Source organism: Solanum stenotomum, chromosome 4, assembly GCF_019186545.1.
Source record: "Solanum stenotomum isolate F172 chromosome 4, ASM1918654v1, whole genome shotgun sequence".
NCBI classification, from domain to species: Eukaryota; Viridiplantae; Streptophyta; class Magnoliopsida; order Solanales; family Solanaceae; genus Solanum; species Solanum stenotomum.
In genome coordinates, this window is record NC_064285.1 from 64,367,515 (window position 1) to 64,386,728 (window position 19,214).

Here is a 19,214-nt window from a genome sequence, read left to right on the forward strand (position 1 = left end):
ATAACTATGTTAGCTAATTAACTAATATATATTTGCCTATCCACATAAATTCCCCAAACAAATACTGTGTAAGGTGGGGATGGGGACTAGGGGTGAAGATAAGATGTGTTGTTGGTGAGCGAGGAGGGCAAAATCAACGTGAAATTCACTTGTGGAATTTGTTCTCCCTATTTCACTAAAAGAAAGAATAAATCATTTATTTAAATTGTTAAGAAACTTATTTATCTAGAAAATATTTTTCGAACATTTAGATAAAATGAACATAGAAAAATTGAGTATCCTCTCATGTAACACACCCTAAAAGGAGATAATATTTTACACAAATAGGTTAATAACATTCTAATATAAGTATTATATAACACATTAAATAGGAGTTAAGCAAGAGGAGAGAAACCTATTAACTTGAAATTATCAACCAACTATATTTTTTCAAACCATTGCTATATTACCTACATTTTACACTGCAGCATAGTTATCACATAAGTGACCTGAATCTAACACCTCAAATATCAAGAAAATGAAAAAAGAAAGAAAGCTTTCGTGAACAAAAAGGTGAAAAAATGATGACTGATGAGCATTTTATCAGATGTGGTTTCTGTAAGGTCAACTTCTATCGACTTGAATACTTCCTGGATCCAGCGTTGACAGTATCTGAGGCATCGACATGCCACCAGATACAACAATTTCTGCAAAAGAGGAGAAAAGAGCATGTTGGAAAGTGCTTTAACCATGAGCATGAACATGATGTTTTCAAGAGACTGATACTGGAAAAAGGCTCTCGCTTATAGAACAAAACTCAATGCATATATTTGCAAGAGAATTTGACGATGAAAAGATCTCTTACCTATCCCTTCACGGACAGACAAGTTTGGTCTAATAACATCTTTTGCATTAACGAGGAATATATCACCAATGTAAAGATGATTTGTAGGAACATACACACAGCATAGCTCTTCGTCTCCTGAATAGTTCTGGATTGGATGTTAAGACAAAGTAGCACACAAGTGAATTTCAAAATAAAATAGACGAAAGATGCTATTGTACATAATTTTTTTCCAACAGCAGGGATATATGATCCTAACGCTACCCATAAGGGAATATTAGAAGTCCAGTTGATTGGATAACCGAACTTTCACCTTGTTGGTGAGGGTTCGATTCTCCCCTATTTCCCCTTTCAAAATTTTAAAATCAAACTTACCCCTTTACTTTGCGAAAAGGATCATATTTGTGCTTCATTATACTTTCGGTGCAAAAATACTCCTACTGTTACCAAAGTAGCTCAAACAATACTCCCCATCTATTAAAAATGTCCAAAGCGGATATTCAATACCACATAATCCTGTAACCCCTTTACATTCTTTTTCTTCCACCCCCTTCACCATCACTGCCACCAATATGATCACCACCGTATTCACCATAGAATTTTTCAACTCTTCAATTTAAAGAAAGAAACTGGAAGAGCATTTACTCATACGAAAGACCCATCCCAACTCTCGTCCATTTACTCACAAAGCATGCTTAAAGCTGGATATATTCAGATTTTTATTTTATTCTTAGGTCATATATATAACAACTACAAATAATGCAAGAGGATATGCTGGTTTATATGAATTATAATTTAATTGGGGTAATGAATGCTGCATTTCGTTATATGGGAAACAATTTTTGAAGGATTATTAACCGTTTGACGAGGTTATTATTCATCAATCATCACCATATCAATCTTGGAGAACGGGTTTGAGTTGAGTAATATCACCACTGAATAATTTTGGTAGTATTTATTTTGCAAGCATGAAGGCCTTCAGCGAAATGTTGTTCATCTTTTTTACCCTTCGCAATCACTTGATGACCCGGTGGAGAATTGGAACAGAGAGTCGCTTGCCTCCCATAAGTGTATTTGAAGTTGGATAAAATTGTAATTATGTATAAATTACCTTAGCCTCATGAAATATTTCGCATATGTTATCGTACAAGTCTTGCATGGAGCTTGTTTTGTAGAAAATATATTATTAGGGTTTATGCATAGTTGCAATTTTATCCAACTTCAAATACACTCGCGAGGGTAAAAAAGACTAACATCATTTCGCTAAAGGTCTTCATGCTTTTAATATAACATACACTAGTAAGAGTAAACAAGGGTAGTGTAACTACATTTCAAATCATTGATTTCTCAAGATTCCTATATTTTTCACTTTCTTGTAGTTCCTTCTTTGTTTTCAATTTGTGTATTATAGTTGGAAGTCTTAATACGGGAAATAGCTGTAATATGAACAAACTGTTCACTCAGTTTTCCAGCTATTTGATAATCCAATATATATCTTTTTAGTTCCACATGATCCAAAAATTAATATGTATACATCAATTGTGGGGGAAGGGATAAGATGGGTAGGACCGGTAAGGTGGCATGCCACGTGGTGTCCACTTCACCAAAATGTTAGGTGTCATTTGGAATTGAATGTCCACCTTGGACATTTCTAAGGGAAAAGGGGCATATTGAGCTACTTGGATAATGGTAGGGGCATTTTTGCACCGAAAATGTAACGGAGGGAAAGTATGATCCTTTTCGCATAGTAATGGGACAAATCTGACCATATTCCCGAAAACAATTGCTACACATGCCCACCATGTAATAAGAAATTTCAAAATGGTCTAGGAAAAGCTGATAGTTGAATACTTATTATTGAAGAACACAAAAAACGCACGTAATCATTGGCATACCTGCAGGATGACAGATGAGGTAATGAACCCAAAGGCATATTCACCAATTCGAGGATGCCTTATTATGGCAACCTCCTTGAAAGCTTGTGTGTTCTGATCTGCAGTATGAGGCTATGTATCAATCATTTCTCTCCAACTAAAAGCTATTTCGTGAAAATATGTATGAAACTGAAAATCCATAAAGCATACCTGGAGATATGGCAGAACTAATTTGCTTTGAAGCATTATATATATGCCGAACAAATGGCATTCTTTTGATGAACCATTCCCCAAGACCCAAAACAGAAGTCCCCAACCATGATGACATGAACACCCCGACCAAAAAAATGAAAGTGATTGAAGTCATAAATCCAAGACCTGATCAAAACAACCATAGAAAGCGAGGTCATTTCCAAAGAAGAGTATCACCAACATGAACTGCTAATATATCACAAGAAAAGAGCCTTAACCTAATATGGCTGACATTTACATAAAACTATTTGCTAATTCATCTGGAATGCTTTCTTCTTTGGCATGACATTGCATTTTATGTCCAAAGAGAGATAAAGACCATTATTTAAAGACACCATGAAATGAGTCAGTGCCATTAATAACATAGGAATAAAGTTAGTTGTTTTTCACGGAGAAGGGGCAAATGCTTACCAAAAACATCAATTCCAAGTTGAGCATAGATTGGAGAGAAAAAGCCATCCACAAAATGAATAAACCACCATGTTATGTAGAAGGTGACTGCTATAGGAAATAGGATGACACTGCAAAAGGATGTGAGTGAGTAACAACTAGAAAAGTAACGGGTACGTGCTTCTTAATCACAGCTGACAGTGAAGACAAAGACCAATTTTTATAAGCATACCCTGCTACTATTTTCCCATGACACTTCCAAGCAGCAGAATGGACTGGTTTAGACGTTTAGTTGCTTCGTATTCAAGTTTATTTTGAGCACTTTCAGCTCATGGATTCTTTCACAGTATAAGCTCAACAGCATAATCCATGAAAGAAGAACACTATTTTTTGTGATAGGTGTGTTACCTAAAGGATTTTTACTGTTTTCCTGTAATCATATTTGCCAACAAAAGCGTGTCATGATGAGTTAAATGGGGTAGTATGGTCGACGAGGATTCATATAATCAACCTCAACTTCTTTGAAACTGAGGCATAGTAGTTGTTTTATCACATGGTAGGAACAGTGTGACTACAAGCCTCACCTCTAGTTTGTTTTAACAGCTGATCAAAGTCCTCACAACAACTCTGATGCTTTTTGCTGTTCCAAGATTAACTGTCTAAGTTCAGTTAGCCGAAAAGTGCTTCTATTTTAGTTTTCTGAAACAGAAGCTAAAAGTGGGCAGTGAAGTCATCAAGGGACCTTAGAGTGCAAACCTTAACCTTGTAACAGAAGCTAGAAAGTGGGCAGTAGAAGTCTGGATCAGTTCCTCTGTAGGGCTAGGGCATGACCCCTTGCTAAACTAGTTCTTGAAAATCATTCTTGTGGCGCTTTGTTGTTTCTTCCTAAACTTTATTTTTCTAAATGCATGGAACCAGAAAAAGAGATACATCCTATGTCTAGATCAAAGGGAAGATTGAAGAGAAGAGAACCATTTTTACCATCCAGTCATGAATTTCTTAGAAGCCCAGCTCCTAACAACTTTAGAGAAAGTCTGCAGTTGCAAAATAACATACAGTTTTTGTCAGATAATGAAAAGAGAATTCAAGCTTAAAATATGAAAGTAGGAGTCAAAGGAACAGTACAATGATAGTCAATGTGACCAGTCCAGTAATTAATCTTAAGATATGAATAGAAAGTAAACAAAGTTAAGCTATGACACCAGGTCCAGTCACTACAATTTTTTTTTTATTTTTGATAATAGTAACTCACTACAAAATTAATCTTAAGATATGAGTAGCAAGTAAACTAAGTTATCAGCTATGACACAGACTCTGGCACAATTATCAAATTTAGACTAGTGATGCAAGAGAAGGGAAGAGAGGCAGCGCAAAGAGTAGAAGGAATCAGATGAGAGGTCGAGAAGAAGAGAGAGATAAGAATAGTAAATGTCAAAAAGCAAAGATAAATTAAAGAGACAAACAAGCTAACTAAAGCCCAACAGCATATAAAACATTACTGCAGAAGCTAAAGGCGGTACGATTTTTACAAATATGTGCAGTGCAGCACTGCAGGTAATGTAATAGTTAATCAACTTATCAAGTATGGTGCATCTGAAAAGTTATACACGGGGTTTGATATCAACTTAACACAATACATTTTCCAGGAAAAATTGATGGAACTCTTTTAGGCTTTTGTTAACTATTTAAAAATATAGTTCTCAACAAAAATGTTTTACCGTAATTGATTGAAGCAATCTATATCTTTTAAGGGCGCTATATATCTTTCAATATAACCGAAGGTACAGTAGTATATTTCTTGCTATAGTTTTCTCTATTTTACTCCATACCGATTACTTTCTCCACCAATATGTAATCATTATTTTCATTGTGGTTCCTCACTGCTCATACGGATCACCAAGCATCACTCCCATGCTCCACCTAGCTGGTACTATTAGATGCTACTTATTGTTATACTCATCCAAATATTATGACACAACAAATTAAGCCTAAATTGATCACTCTAACACCCGTTCCAATGCGATCTAGCACAGGGACAGACAGGAATATCATCAGATGTAGAAATGAAGCATGCCATAGATGTTACACCATGCAATGAAGACAAAAGCACGAATGCCACATCCAACAGATCTCAAACACATGAAAACTGAGTGCAGGACATTCAAATAATATATTGTATACATTAATTTTTACTTTTGATCAACAAAGTATATTATAAATTTGTACAAAAAACCTATAGTCTTATACAACAAAGGTGAGTATAGGGAAGGTGGGGTTTACGTGGACCTTACCCCTACCTTTGGGGTAGAGAGGTCGTTTCCAGGTAGACGTGCACAAAACCTATATCCAACATAAAATCACATACATAAACGTACACACATAAATTGATAGACACCCTATGTAACAGGGTCATGTCATCAAGTAAAGCACATATTGGTAGTCAAAAAAGCATAAAACATGATTGAAAAGGTCTCTAATACCCAACAGGAAATAATATGCAAAGCTTTTAGAGACTTTTAGCTTCGTATATGTAAGACGTCAACACACAGCACCAAACTGAAGTGGAGAATACGTACTTTAATAATTTAATATACTACAAATGTATTACCTTTTTGATATATTAATCATAAAGAGGTAGTAAAAGAAAGACTGAAGGTTGTAGCCCACCTGAGTCTTCTCCTACCGTAAAAACTCTATCTTTATCAGAGTTTCTCATGAACTAATTATGTTGAGTTCTTCTGAACTTGCTAAGTATTTAGTTTCCGCTCATTCCACAAAATAAATTTTCATGTGGCAGGAAACAATAAATAAACACACTGAAAAATTAACATCAAACAAGGTTCCAAGCAAAATTTTCCAGTCTCTATGATCAAATTTCTGTAAATTCTGTAGCAGTAACACATTTCAACTAACCCCTTCTAAGGTCATAAGCAATAAACTTGCCCCAGACCAGCACCCATGGGTGTTGCTTAGTGATCAATGACGGGAATTGAGAACCATCACATTTCAGGTTCAAATTTCAAATTTCAGCAGAGACAAAAAAACACTGTGATTTCTCCTTATCTGTCCTAGAGTCAGAGGATAGAGTGAAGCTAGCCCGGACACCAGTCATCAAAAAAAAAAAAAAAAAAAAAGTACCCCAGACCCTAGTTGTGTGATTATGCTGGGTATATGTTGTTTAAATAAAGTACAAAATCAACAAAATTGCTTCATTTTCCAGCATCCCCCTTTCCATAACTTTGCTCTCTTAATAAGTAAACAACCAACATGACATTAAATTATGCTCATAGCAAAGATCTATTTCTTTCCTTCTATAAATACTTCAACATAATCCATTCTCAAACAGCAACTCTTAACTCCTAATCACAAACAATAATCACTACCACACATAACAAATCCAGCAGAAACAGCTAACCAAAACAAATCAGATCACCAAATCTCCCTAAAACCCTAACAAAATTCCCCCAAATAACACACATAAAAATGAACAAACATATATACTAAATGCATCGAACTTTTCCCCTAAAATTCGAAAAAATTACGAAATTAACCTCGCGTCCGGAGTGATGGTGAGAAGAGGAGGATGATGATGAAGAAGAAGGCTTGTCGCCGGCGCCATCGTCGCCGGCGCCGGTGTTAGCCACCGGAATAAGAAGTTCACGATCTCTGTTAGAATTTGCCATTATCCTCTAATTTCTCATCTCCAAATTTACTTATAAATTCTTCTTTTTTTTTCTGTGAATTTTTCTACAGATTTTTAGAACTGTAACAGTTCTTCAAATCTATAATAATTTTTTTTATTTATATATTTTTTATATATAATTTATAATATTATTTATATATTGCTTGGTGATAGAGGAAATGTTGGGTAATGGGACAAAAGAGGAATTTGTGAAAAAGTTATTAGTTTATTAATAATTAATTATATTTAGCTACATAAATTAATGGATTATTTAATGTTGATGAGGTATTGGTTTGGCTTAGGCTGGGCCAGGTTGGAAATTTTGTCATATTGATGAGTGATGAGCTGGCTCCAATCATACTATGCCAACTCATCGGATCGTCTTTTCGGACTTTTATATATTGATTATGACTATCTGAATTTTACGAATGAACTGAAAGTTGGATCTATCATCGTGATGAAGAGTCAAGTTTCAAACTCTTGGGTGGTGCACATTTCAAGATTAGACGTCAATGAGTATATTGGACTATATAGAGATAATGGTTAAAACTATATGAAACTATCACCTTTTTGTTTTTTTGTTTTTTTATTTTTACGTCCCAAATTAGTTATTATTCTTTTTTTTTTTACCTAATACACTGTAATAAACATATCTAATTGAGTTGATGGTGATGGTTCAAACTGAAATTGGGAATAACTGATAGTTGACCTATTCAACTTGAAGGTGTGTTTTAATACATGGATAGTGATAATTTAGGTAGGAAAATAAAATTGTTCACAAAAAAATGATAGTTCGAATGTGTTTTCGACCATTAACTCAACTGTGTATGCAGGGAAAAACTCTAATAGCCTAGACATAAAGCAAATCCAGAGTTTGAAAACAATAGATGCACCACAAAAACTGATGCACATTCTCTATTTTAAAAGCTCAAACTCGAGACATTCTGACCAGCTTCAAATATCAATAGATTAGAGAAACACTAAGTGCCCAAGTTTTGATTGTCAAAGTCGGTGAGTATTTTTTTCTACTTCTAAGAATGATTAGTCATAAAATAATCAATTAGCTTATCTAGTTTATATTATTTGAGTTGTGATGGCAAGTTTTATGTAAGCAAGCAACTCCAGAAATAAACTAAAAAAATTATTTGATTAATTACCTTTAAAATATATTTTGATTAATAAAAAAAAAAAGGGAAAATGCATAAGTATCCCCCCAGCCTATGCCCAAAATTCCTGAGACACACCTAACCTTTACTAAGGTCCCATTACCCCCCCGAACTTATTTTTTAATTAATTTTTTACCCCTTTCGGCTTACGTGGAAATATAAACCAAATAGGTTGAAAGCTTTGTTCAACACGCGCCGGACTCCACTTTTTCAACTTTCTAAAAAGTAGCTTTTACACTTCCCAAAATTTCAAAAAGCTATCCTATTATTTATAATCTACTTTATTAATATAGTTTTAGTTAGTTATAGATTTTAATGTTTATATATTTTATTTCAAATTTGGGCATGTAAAATTTTGTAAATATTATATATATAATTTTATTTTATTTATAGATAAAAAAATTATTTATAATCTACTTTGTTAATATATTTTTAGTTAGTTTATAGTTTTCAACGTTTATATATTTTATTTTAAATTTGGGCTTGTAAAATTTTGTAAATATTATATATATAATTTTATTTTATTTATAGATAAAAAAATATTACTTATAATCTACTTTGTGAATATATTTTTAGTTAGTTTATAGCTTTCAATGTTTATATATTTTATTTCAAATTTGGGCTTGTAAAATTTTGTAAATATTATATATATAATTTTATTTTATTTATAGATAGTTACACTTTTCCAACTTTATCATAATTGTAGGATACTTATAAGACTAGAAGGTACTCTCTAATAGTGCATATAATTATTTTGTTTGTTCAAACATGTTTTTATTTGTATGCAACCTCAATTTTTATATCAATTATGTAGAAACTTTAATAGTGAATAATTTCGATCATTATTATTAATAGAACATAAGAAGAATTATTACTCAAAATCTTTACGTTAATAAAAATATAAATTGTTGTAACTATTATTTATAGATGATTAAAAAAATAAAATTGGGAAGAAAATAGTAAGTAAAAATTACACGTTATATTAAATTATCTTTACATTAATAAAAAAAGAAATTGTTGTTAGTATTATTTGTAATATAATTAAACAAAAATAACAATGGGAAGAAAATAATAAGTAAAGTTTACACGTTATATTAAAATAATAAGTATTAAAAATTATGATAAATTTTATAATAGTCATAACATGAATTTACGCAATAATTACTATATTAGAATACTAGAAAAATTGATAAGTTCCTCGACATCTAATTATTGATTAAAATTTAAATTATTATTTTCTTCTGTGAAAGTTTAAGAGATTAAATTAATGTTTTAAAAAATAATATAACAAACTGATTAATTAATTATTTTCAATGATTAATAAGAAAATGTATATAGTAAGTGCATGTATTATTATTACATTATTTATATCCACTCTATATTAAATCATTTTTCTATTATAGTTTGACGCAAATTTCAGAATGTAAAGAATATTTTGGATTCGAAAAATAAATATTCAAAATATACTAACATGTCATTTAATCTTATGATATTTTACATTTCATGTGAAAAAAAATTAAATATTAATTTTTTAATATGAAAAATATTAATTTATTAATACAACATAAAAGTAATAAAGGACAATATATAAAAATATTTGAAGTATTTGATAGTTTATTAAATTAAAATAATTTTAAATTAATATATAGCCGCGCAACGCGCGGGTACGTATACTAATGAAGAACAATAATAAAGAAGAAGACAATTGAGTTAATTATTATTTTTTCCAAGTTTATTTTAACACATGACCAATTTTTATTGGTCGGTGCTGTCTAAAAGCTGCACCCACGCGCTTAACATAGGTGAAATCACGGACTCAGCCACGTAGGCCGAAAAGTGGTAAACAATTAACTAAAAAATAAGTTCAAGGGGGGTAATAGGACCTTAGTAAAAGTTAGGTGTGTCTCAGGGATTTTGGGCATAGGCTGGGGGTACTTATGCATTTTCCCAAAAAAAAAAATGTTTGATTATTGCAATCAATTCAATTGAACATGTTTAGAACCTATTATACAATATTACAATTATTGCCCAATAATATAATTTCAATCAATTGCCACTAATAAACTTCATATTAAAGTATGACAATAGTTTTCTTTATACAGATTTTGGTCCAAATAAAGTTACATCTCACTCTTAGTAGTCGAGTCAAAACTTTCACTAATGAAATTCAAAATATTAAAAAAGATAAACACATGAAGAAGGTAACGGTATTCAACATTTACTATATATGCATAAAAATAATTTTGATGTCTATATAATGTAATTTTTCAATGAACCTCTTCGCGCCCTCCTAGATTCACCCTGTATGTCACCTTAATCTAAGTTCATTCCAGTCCAATATTATAAAAAATAAAAACAAAAATAACAATAACATAAAAAAAAAAATCTTAAAAATCTACTGAATCAAGCTTGGAATTTGCAATTAAATAAATCATGTTAAAAATGGACTTTATTATATTCCTTTGTCAGCAATAAATGTACAACAATATTATTATAGCAATTCAGCTTTGTGTTATTCTGTAATTCTAAAAATACAGTTTCTTCAATACTCTGTAAGTATAAGACTAGAAAGAGTATTTATATCTACACATTATGTATGCCAACCTGAATATATTCAGAGGCAAAGGCACAACATACGTTACGGATTCAGTAGAACTCAGTAGCTTCGACCCAAATCCACTAAATATGTACGCATAATGCATTGCGAACTCAGTAGGATAAATGGATTGTGGCTACTGTGACAAGTGAAGAGTCATCGTACCCATAAACTTCAAATCCTGGATCTGCCTAGCTCTGGATACTTGAAGTAACTATAGTGTGAGTTCAGTAAGTGCATCGTCGATAATTCCATTCACAACATGCTTCTCAATGTCAGTCACTATTTGTTCAACTTCATCCAGAGTAAATGCATTTCTCCAACCAAGATCCCATGTTGTACTAATCACTCCGTTGCACGATAAATCTCTTTCGTGTAATGCATAAAGAGTATCTACTGAAAGGATATTGGCATCAACCTTAGTGTGACTTCTCAAGATTTCAATCGCGCCACAAATTTCATCCAACAACTTGTTGAAGGAAATGGAGACTCTTGACATGTTAACAGGACTTTTTGATATTGTCAGGGTGCTCTGAGACCTTTTGTTTTCTAACAACTCGTTTGCACAATCCAGTACGAGTGTGCGGTTAGTCATTTCATTGTCCACACTTATTGTCTTCCAAACTGTTGGTTCCCATGCATCAGTGTCGAAAAGCTCCTCTGCCCGACTGAGGAATGATTCATTGCTCAACAGTATGTGTCGTGTAGTGGCTATAGATTTGAGGTTTTCCTTCTCAGTTGAATCTTGACAGATTTGATACCTAGTGTGCTCCATTAGTGGGATATTATGGACACACTTGATTAATTTCATGGTAGATTCAGTTGCGGAACATTCACCATTCTTAAGATTATCTGCAATAGAAGTAGTAAATATCATTTGTAAGTTTTAGTACCATGCCTAAAGATTAATCTACTTTAATCAATCACTAGAAATAGTACACAGTATGTTTATTCTTATACTTGTAAGGATACAGGAATCTATTCGGTTCGAGAGACGTCTAGAAATAGCAATTTCCATGTGTAACTACCTTATACATCATCATTTATTTATCGCAGTCCTCTGAAGGTAGATGTACATATATTCAGAAAGTGGCTACTGTTGAACATGCTTTACTTAAGAACAGGTACGATAATAACGAGTTTTTGTGTCCATCTTCAAAATGTTTTAAGTTATTAGAGCATAGAAGTTTAAGCTCAATATAGTTCAGTTGCTACTGCAGGTTTCCTAAGCGGGTTTTTCTAAGCGACAAGCTAACTGAATTACCTCTCATATAAGTTATCTCGTGTATAGGAAACAACAAACAGAATACAGAAAAATCATTTGTCTGAAGACCGATTCACTGTATCTTATATCTCATATAGAAAGAAAATGATCAAAACAACAATAGCCACTTGTTTGACTAGCATTGACTCTCTTCTAGTCTCTCAAGAGATTTTTCAACGTTTCCTCGTAAAAACCGCGTCTAGAAAAACAGAATTTAGTTTTTTAACAAACCATGCATAGTCATTAAACAAGGTCTAGTGAATTTATCTAACATCCAAGCAAGTTTCATGCTTTTGCTAGGAGCAGTTATTTACGAGCCTATGTACAATATATATTTGCGAAAAGGTTGCCTAAATCTATGTTGCTCAAAGTCTTCAAAAATGTCGTCAGGTGCATGTCGGATCCTTCAAAAGCAGTGCATATTTGAAGGATTTGACACGGGCGCGTCAACATTATTAGAGTCCGAGCAACATAGGCCTAAAGCATCCAGATAACGCAAAATTAATATTGATTACTTAGCTTGTACACAATGCCAAACATAATGAAACAAGTGTCTTACCAGTGATAACACTCTGGGAAATTTCAGCCACTTCCTCACAAGGCGGCTCTTCTGAGGATGTAAGGTTTGTTATGGTAATATCACTGTCTCGTTCATAGTTGTGCTCCATATTCTCAACCTGCATCAACATATTCCATTAGTATGATTATAATCTTATACTTAGAATAATAATGTTTTGAGAGTAATAAACATTAGTTTTTAATAGAAAAGTTAGCCAAGACTTTAAAATAGAAGGCATAAATGTGCACTTACAATAGGGACAATTGAGGAACTCTTGACTGACTTGTCAGTTTTGACACTCTTCTTCCTATTTCTGGAGTTATGAGATGCAACGGCTGTGATGCGCTTTGAGTCAGCGCTATGTTGGGATGCAACAAGTTTTTCTGGTGCATTCAACTTTTTCTCAGGTTTCGTCACTTTTGCAGTGGTCCTCTTACTTTGATCTTGCACTTTAGTAGTGTTATTGGGACCAGCATTTTTCATTTCTCCAGATTTCTTTGCACCAGGAGCTCGTTGAGTTCTCTCAACCCTTTTCTCTATCACTTCTTTCTTTGGTTGCTTAGTCCTTCCAGGAGACGAAGCTCTATTTTTTGTCAAAGGAAGTGTTTCTTCACTATGGTCCTTGGATCCCTTTTCAGGGATGCAGCTACTCTTCTGAATGTTTCGTGTCTGCATTTTCCGATAGACAGTGAAATTCACAGGTGAACTCTCTTCCTTTAACCGTTTACCAAATGAATTTTTAGTGTCCGGGGGATTTTCATCATGGATGGAGGTCGAAAACCTTTCTGCCTGCAGTTCAGGAGCGTACACGGGCTTCATGATCACAATTGGAGGAGCATCAGCAGCAGAACTCTTCAATTGATGAGAGATCACATTATTAAACTTGCATCTCAAAAGGCCTTTGAATTGCATGGTTTCAATTATTCCGTCTAGTGTTCTCCGTTTTGGATCCGCCTTCTGGTTGATCACAGACAGCTTCTTTGCCTTTGGCAAGTCTATTTCAAATATAGGCCTTGTTGGCTTGAAAATCATGTCCTTCTCTAATTGTTTCTGATGCAGGGGTGTTGAAGGAATCTCTTCAAGTCCCATTAGCCTTGCAATCAAATTTGGAACTTTTGGTTTCTCCTTGTCTCGAGAACAGTCAAAAGAAGCAAATTGCCTTGAGCTAGTGGACGGCAACTGGGGTGACATAACCAGTTTTCTGGTATCAGCAACACAAGCCTTTTCTATCGATGTCTCACTCGAGCTAGTGAAGCTAGAAGAGGGGAAATCTTGATACAAGTCTACTTTTCTTCTATCTAAATGAGCCTTTTCTGAAGCACAACATGGTGGCAACAGATTTTGTCTAGCAAGGCTATCTCTTATTACTTCCCTTAGCTCATCATAACAATCGCGAGAACGATCAACAGAAAGACTACGCTTTCCAAACTCCACCTTATTATTATACCTGTGATCTGTAACAATACGTTCGGATTTGGTCCTGCCAACGCCTGTTGCATCAGATTCTCTTTTCCTCAACTTTGTCACATATTCAGAAGCTTCTTGCAATTTCCCCAACATCACTAAAGACTCTTGTAAATCAAAAGCTCCTTTCAACAAGTCTTTTGCAAAATCCTTTGATACCTTATGATCTTCGATATTTTGAGGGTCGATCTTGGACTTTCTAATCATCTTACCTTCAATAACACCTTTGGGATCATCACAAGTGACAAATGATCTGTACATAACTGATCTCAGACTATCTTGAGGAATATTCTATGACATAAAATTTCAAGCAGAACTAGTCAAGATAACGACGTAAAATCTGAAAAAAATAAACAGAATGAAAGTTTTTAAACTAAAAGGATTTGCCAAATGTAACTCACATTAACAAGTATATGCCTTGAAGAACTTTTCAAAGATTGACAAATGGAACTTCTTTTTCTGGTTTGAGTCACTGAAAGCAGAACAAAATATAAAGAATTAGTTGCTGTCTATGAAGACAAATATAAACTTCTCAAATATTGAATAGCACTCATCTCCTCTGAACTATTCAAATTAGAACTTTGGGTATATTCATTTCTTAATTCTCATTATACTCTTTCGTAATCTTTAAGAATATTTGATGAATGAGATAAAAAAGGAGACAAGTCAATGGGATAGATACAAATGTGATCGACATAAACACATGGATCCAACAACAACATACGCAGTAAAATCCCACAAAATGGAGTCTGGGGAGGGTAGAGTGTACGCAGACCTTACCCCTACCTCATGAAGATAGAGAGGTTGTTTCCCAAAGACCCTCAGCTCAAGTGCATAAACATATGGATCCAAACAACAAATTTACATCTCAAATGACAAATCTACAAGTAACTAAAAGCACTATAAAGCAACTTAAAGACTCCATTTTTATCTCGATTTGTTCATGTATAAGCTGATCCTTTGATCAAAGAAATGAATGAAAAAGGACCAAACATCTGTAATCAAATGCACCCAAATGAAAATCTTGGAAAAACGAAAGATCCAAACTGATAATTTTACACACATACACACATATTTAACACTGTAAAGCAACTTAAAGACTCCATACCAAAGGCGAGGAGACCTTATATTCAGCCTCTATATAAAAAGCAAATTAATGAAATGCACCCCAAATGAAAATCTTGAAAAAAAAAGATCCCAAGTGATAAATTTACACACACACACACAAAGCAGCTTAAAGACTCCATTTTTATCTCAATGTGGAATGTGTATAAGTTAATCCTTTCATTAAAAAAACTGATTTATTTTTTACCTCCAGAGTCCAGCCTCCCTAAAAAATGATAAATGAATGAAAAAGTATCAAATATCTGTAATCAAATGCACCCAAATGAAAATCTTGGTTAAAAAAAGAGAATCAACTGATAAAATTTACACACACACACACACAAAGCAGTTTAAAGATTCCATTTTTATCACAATGTGTCATGTGTATGACCTGATCCTTTCATCAAAAAGACTGATTTTCTTACCTCCAACCTTTCTAAAACTAAAAATGAACAATCTTTATATGTAATTATAAGCACCCAAATGAAAATCTTGGAAAAATAAAAGATCCCAAGTGATAAATTTACACACACACACACATAATTAACACTGTTTTTTCTTGAATTCTCACCTTCATTAGCCCTTACACTTGTGTCAGCAAAAGAGTGAACAAAACCCCAGATCCCACAACTATAATAGCTAGTAAAATCTTGACTTTTTTTTGTTTTTGTTTTTCAGTCTACCCTCTCTATCCCAATTATTGTTATATCATAATAATGATGATGACAATGTCCATGTATATTCAAGAACTTGGACTCTAGGGAATTTTCTATTTTTTTCAACTTTATTGTGCTAATTTATAATAGTATTAAATGTGAATGTTGGGTGGTTGTTGAGTATGATGCTTTGTCCCATGTGAGTTGGAAGTGTACCTAAGACTAATTGGATGTGGCCAAAAAATAAATAATGGCTAATTGGAAAATTGGTCTAGGGATTTTTTATGAGAGGAAGGTGGATTAAAAAAAGAAATAATTTATGCAACATGTTTTAAACTAATCTAATAAAAAAAAAAAAAACTTTACATGTGTCCTTCCCTAAAATGTTTTTACTACATTGATAAACAAAATAAATCTCACATTGGTAAATGATAAGAATCGTGAATCTTATAAGGTTTAAGCAACTTAAATTCAAGATTTAATTTTATTATGATATCAGAGTAAGATCTCATATGATGTGGACCCACACAATATAGTTACAGAGGTGAATATGTGGTTAGAGCCCTGACTCATCCCACTCCAAATGCATTCATTCCAGAAATGTGTATACACTGGACTGAATAAAAAATGTACAAATATGGACGTGAGGAATAGGGAGGATGATGAATGGAATGAATTGTATATTGGTGAAGGATGAAATGATAAAGCTTAGACAATCTTTCTCCTTTTGGATATAAGTTAGACCCAAAACTTTGGTGTGCAAAGTATTTTGCATTCCTTAGGAGTCGAGGGAAGACCATACAGTAGAGAAGTTAGATATTTTATTAAGGCGATTCAACTTTTATAAAAGTGAACTATTTTAAGCTCATGTTTTAAGTCAAGGAGATCTCTTTGTATTTATCATGCATTTTATTATTTTTGACTTGTAATATACATGTATAGTAAATAAAGATTTTGAGCAAGTGTTATGGTATGAAGTGAACCTCATTGCTTCAACTAGGCTTTGCCACTGAGACCAAATTTGAAGGGGTATAATATAGGGAATTTAGTAATTTTAGGACTCAAACTCGTAATCTATAGATTACACTAAGATAATTTTATCGTTACTTTAATTATCAATGACTTTTTGAAAATAAATTCCATATTATTGCTACTTTATACTATAGTGATTTTACATTTTCTTTTTATCCTTTTATCTTTAACCAAAGTTTTATTTGTTCCCACTCTTAAAATTTTAATTGTATGCATATCTAATCATTCAAAAGTCATATATTTTGAAAAATGCAATATAGATACTTTTAGTTTTTTGAAAATCCAAACAATATAGATGAAAAAATAATAATTAATCTCAATATAATCCTTCAAAATATGTTTATAAACTAATTTAAAATTTATAACGATAGACACTGAAATTTTACTGAATTTAAAATAGGAATCTACAAAACAAGTCCAATTCATCTTCGTACTATAAAGCTCGTTAGGATTCCTTGGAAGCTATTTTGTCTATAGCTCACGCCTATAAAAAGGGACACATATTTCCTTAAAGAGACATCTCAAATATCTCTTTAAAATCTTGAATATTCACAGCGATATTGAAACATCAAATATTGTCTTTCTCAAAATGTTCAATAGATGTTTTTGACGATCAAATATTCATATCATATCCTATGTTGTTCGAGAAATATAAAACTAACAACCCTCATATTATTTTTTTAAAAAAAACTTAGGAAAGAAAAATTAAGAGATAAACATTATTATAATGTTATACTCACAAATATTTATCAATAAACTTTTTATTTCATCATTTTTTATTTGTGATCGTCATCATTTTCATTATTTTAAAATTTATTAACATCTAGTTGGTTTCACATCTCCAATCTAGTGATATATCTTTTATTGGATTATTAAAAATTAGTGAAGTCAAATACAAGATGCGGATATTCAACAAATTTTGATTAATATAATTAAGAAAACCGACTTTCATTTTTTTTAAAATGAAACGCGGCGAATATAAGAAATTATATATATAAATTTGTCACCTTATTTTTCTCCGATAAATTAGGGAAATTATTGGTCTTTATCTGACTGTGAGAAAAAAAGAAGATATGCATTACTTTATAATAAAAAGGGAAAATAAATAATAATACATTTATTATCTTAGACCAAGAAAGAACAAATATTAAATGACCATTGCTTTCATAATTACTAGAGAAATTTATTTTATCGTTGACCGGGAATGTTGCTATTTTTGTGTGGGCACATAGGGTAAACTTAAATTCAATGTCATAACTCATACTCCCTCCGTCCACAATTGTTTGGCAGGTATACTAAAAATAGATGTCCAAGATTAATTGTCAATTTAAACAATCAAGAAATAATTAGTCATTTTTTTCCAATTCTGCCATTAATGATTGTGTAGTTCAATTGAAAAATTATGTGGACTTTTGGTATTCTTGATATAGTAGGGTTATATTAGTCAAATTACACCTTGTATTAAATTTTCCTTGAGGGATGTGCATGACCTTATCCTGACAAACAATTGTGGACGGAGGGAGTAAATTAGATTGAAGAAGTAAATATAAGAATTTTGAACTTAAAACCTCTCACTTAGAATATTACGTGTTCAATCAATTTAACCACTCCTACAGGTTAGAAAAGAACAACATGTTTTTCTTCAATTAGTTAAAAATGAAACCATCTTTGCATGATTACAACATAGGCGGAGTTAGGATATCGAAAATGATTCGTCCGAACTCCCTTCGTTAAAAAAATATATTGTATTTATAAAGTACTTAAAATTATATATATAACATGTATTTATTAATTTTGAAATAAACATTCAAAGCGAGTAAGTTGTAAAAGAATGGACAAAATTAAAAATAATAAAACTAGAATGGAAGGAGTAATCTGTAATTAACTAATTATTCATGAGCTTAAGATTGAGAAAGAATCTTATTATTAGATTGTAAATAATTAACAAACAAGCCCGTCTAGCTCAGTTGGTAGAGCGCAAGGCTCTTAACCTTGTGGTCGTGGGTTCGAGCCCCACGGTGGGCGTTTTTTTCTGTTTTATTATTTATTTGATTGATTCTTCCTCGAACAGAGTACAAAATCAAATAAAAATAAAACAAGCAATTTATAAATAAATACTAATATTACAGAATGACCATATGTAAGCTTAGTAAAATCGTTCAATTTCGTGCGAACCACGAAAAATTTACCTAGTTTATAAATAAATAAACATTATTTGTGATCATTATTAAGTCATTATTATTTTCTATATGTAAGTGAACGTATTCATTTCTTGAAAATGACTCTTACCTAAATGGTTGTGCATGCTTTTATTAATATTTGTCTTTGCTATAACGAGGCTTTTATTCCCTA

The 19,214-nt window shown here is 32.4% G+C and overlaps 2 protein-coding genes and 1 non-coding gene across 4 annotated transcripts; 1 reads left to right on the forward strand and 2 right to left on the reverse strand.

The window, feature by feature from the left end:
* Positions 1 to 300: 300 nt before the first annotated feature.
* On the reverse strand, positions 301 to 7,144 carry LOC125862942 (protein CONTINUOUS VASCULAR RING 1-like). The gene is made up of 7 exons (XM_049543065.1): positions 6,891 to 7,144; positions 4,321 to 4,373; positions 3,361 to 3,470; positions 2,908 to 3,075; positions 2,719 to 2,816; positions 845 to 971; positions 301 to 686 (listed from the first exon to the last, which is right to left on the reverse strand). The coding sequence occupies exons 1-7, from the start codon at positions 7,020 to 7,022 to the stop codon at positions 604 to 606; spliced, it is 771 nt and encodes a 256-aa protein (XP_049399022.1). The 5' UTR covers positions 7,023 to 7,144; the 3' UTR covers positions 301 to 603.
* A 3,474-nt stretch (positions 7,145 to 10,618) lies between these two features.
* Positions 10,619 to 15,945, reverse strand: LOC125862939 (uncharacterized). Of its 2 annotated transcripts, none has more exons than XM_049543062.1 (5): positions 15,746 to 15,945; positions 14,472 to 14,542; positions 12,859 to 14,323; positions 12,607 to 12,724; positions 10,619 to 11,635 (listed from the first exon to the last, which is right to left on the reverse strand). In XM_049543062.1, the coding sequence occupies exons 3-5, from the start codon at positions 14,275 to 14,277 to the stop codon at positions 10,998 to 11,000; spliced, it is 2,175 nt and encodes a 724-aa protein (XP_049399019.1). In that variant the 5' UTR covers positions 14,278 to 14,323; positions 14,472 to 14,542; positions 15,746 to 15,945; the 3' UTR covers positions 10,619 to 10,997. The 2 variants fall into 2 exon arrangements, with proteins under 2 accessions (XP_049399019.1, XP_049399018.1); XM_049543061.1 differs by having other exon boundaries at positions 12,859 to 14,361.
* Positions 15,946 to 18,814: 2,869 nt separating this feature from the next.
* Positions 18,815 to 18,887, forward strand: TRNAK-CUU (transfer RNA lysine (anticodon CUU)). Its single transcript has one exon. It is a non-coding gene; the product is annotated as a tRNA-Lys (tRNA).
* Positions 18,888 to 19,214: the final 327 nt, after the last annotated feature.

Coding starts and splice junctions, on each gene's coding strand:
- LOC125862939 (XM_049543061.1), bottom strand. CDS start 14,331: ATGTACAGATCATTTGTCACTTGTGATGATCCCAAAGGTGTTATTGAA. Junction 12,725..12,858: donor GTTCCTCAATTGTCCCTATT/GTAAGTGCACAT, acceptor ATGTTGATGCAG/GTTGAGAATATGGAGCACAA. Junction 11,636..12,606: donor TTCCCAGAGTGTTATCACTG/GTAAGACACTTG, acceptor CTTCTATTGCAG/ATAATCTTAAGAATGGTGAA.
- LOC125862942 (XM_049543065.1), bottom strand. CDS start 7,022: ATGGCAAATTCTAACAGAGATCGTGAACTTCTTATTCCGGTGGCTAAC. Junction 972..2,718: donor CCTCATCTGTCATCCTGCAG/GTATGCCAATGA, acceptor CATCCAATCCAG/AACTATTCAGGAGACGAAGA. Junction 687..844: donor GTCTGTCCGTGAAGGGATAG/GTAAGAGATCTT, acceptor CCTCTTTTGCAG/AAATTGTTGTATCTGGTGGC.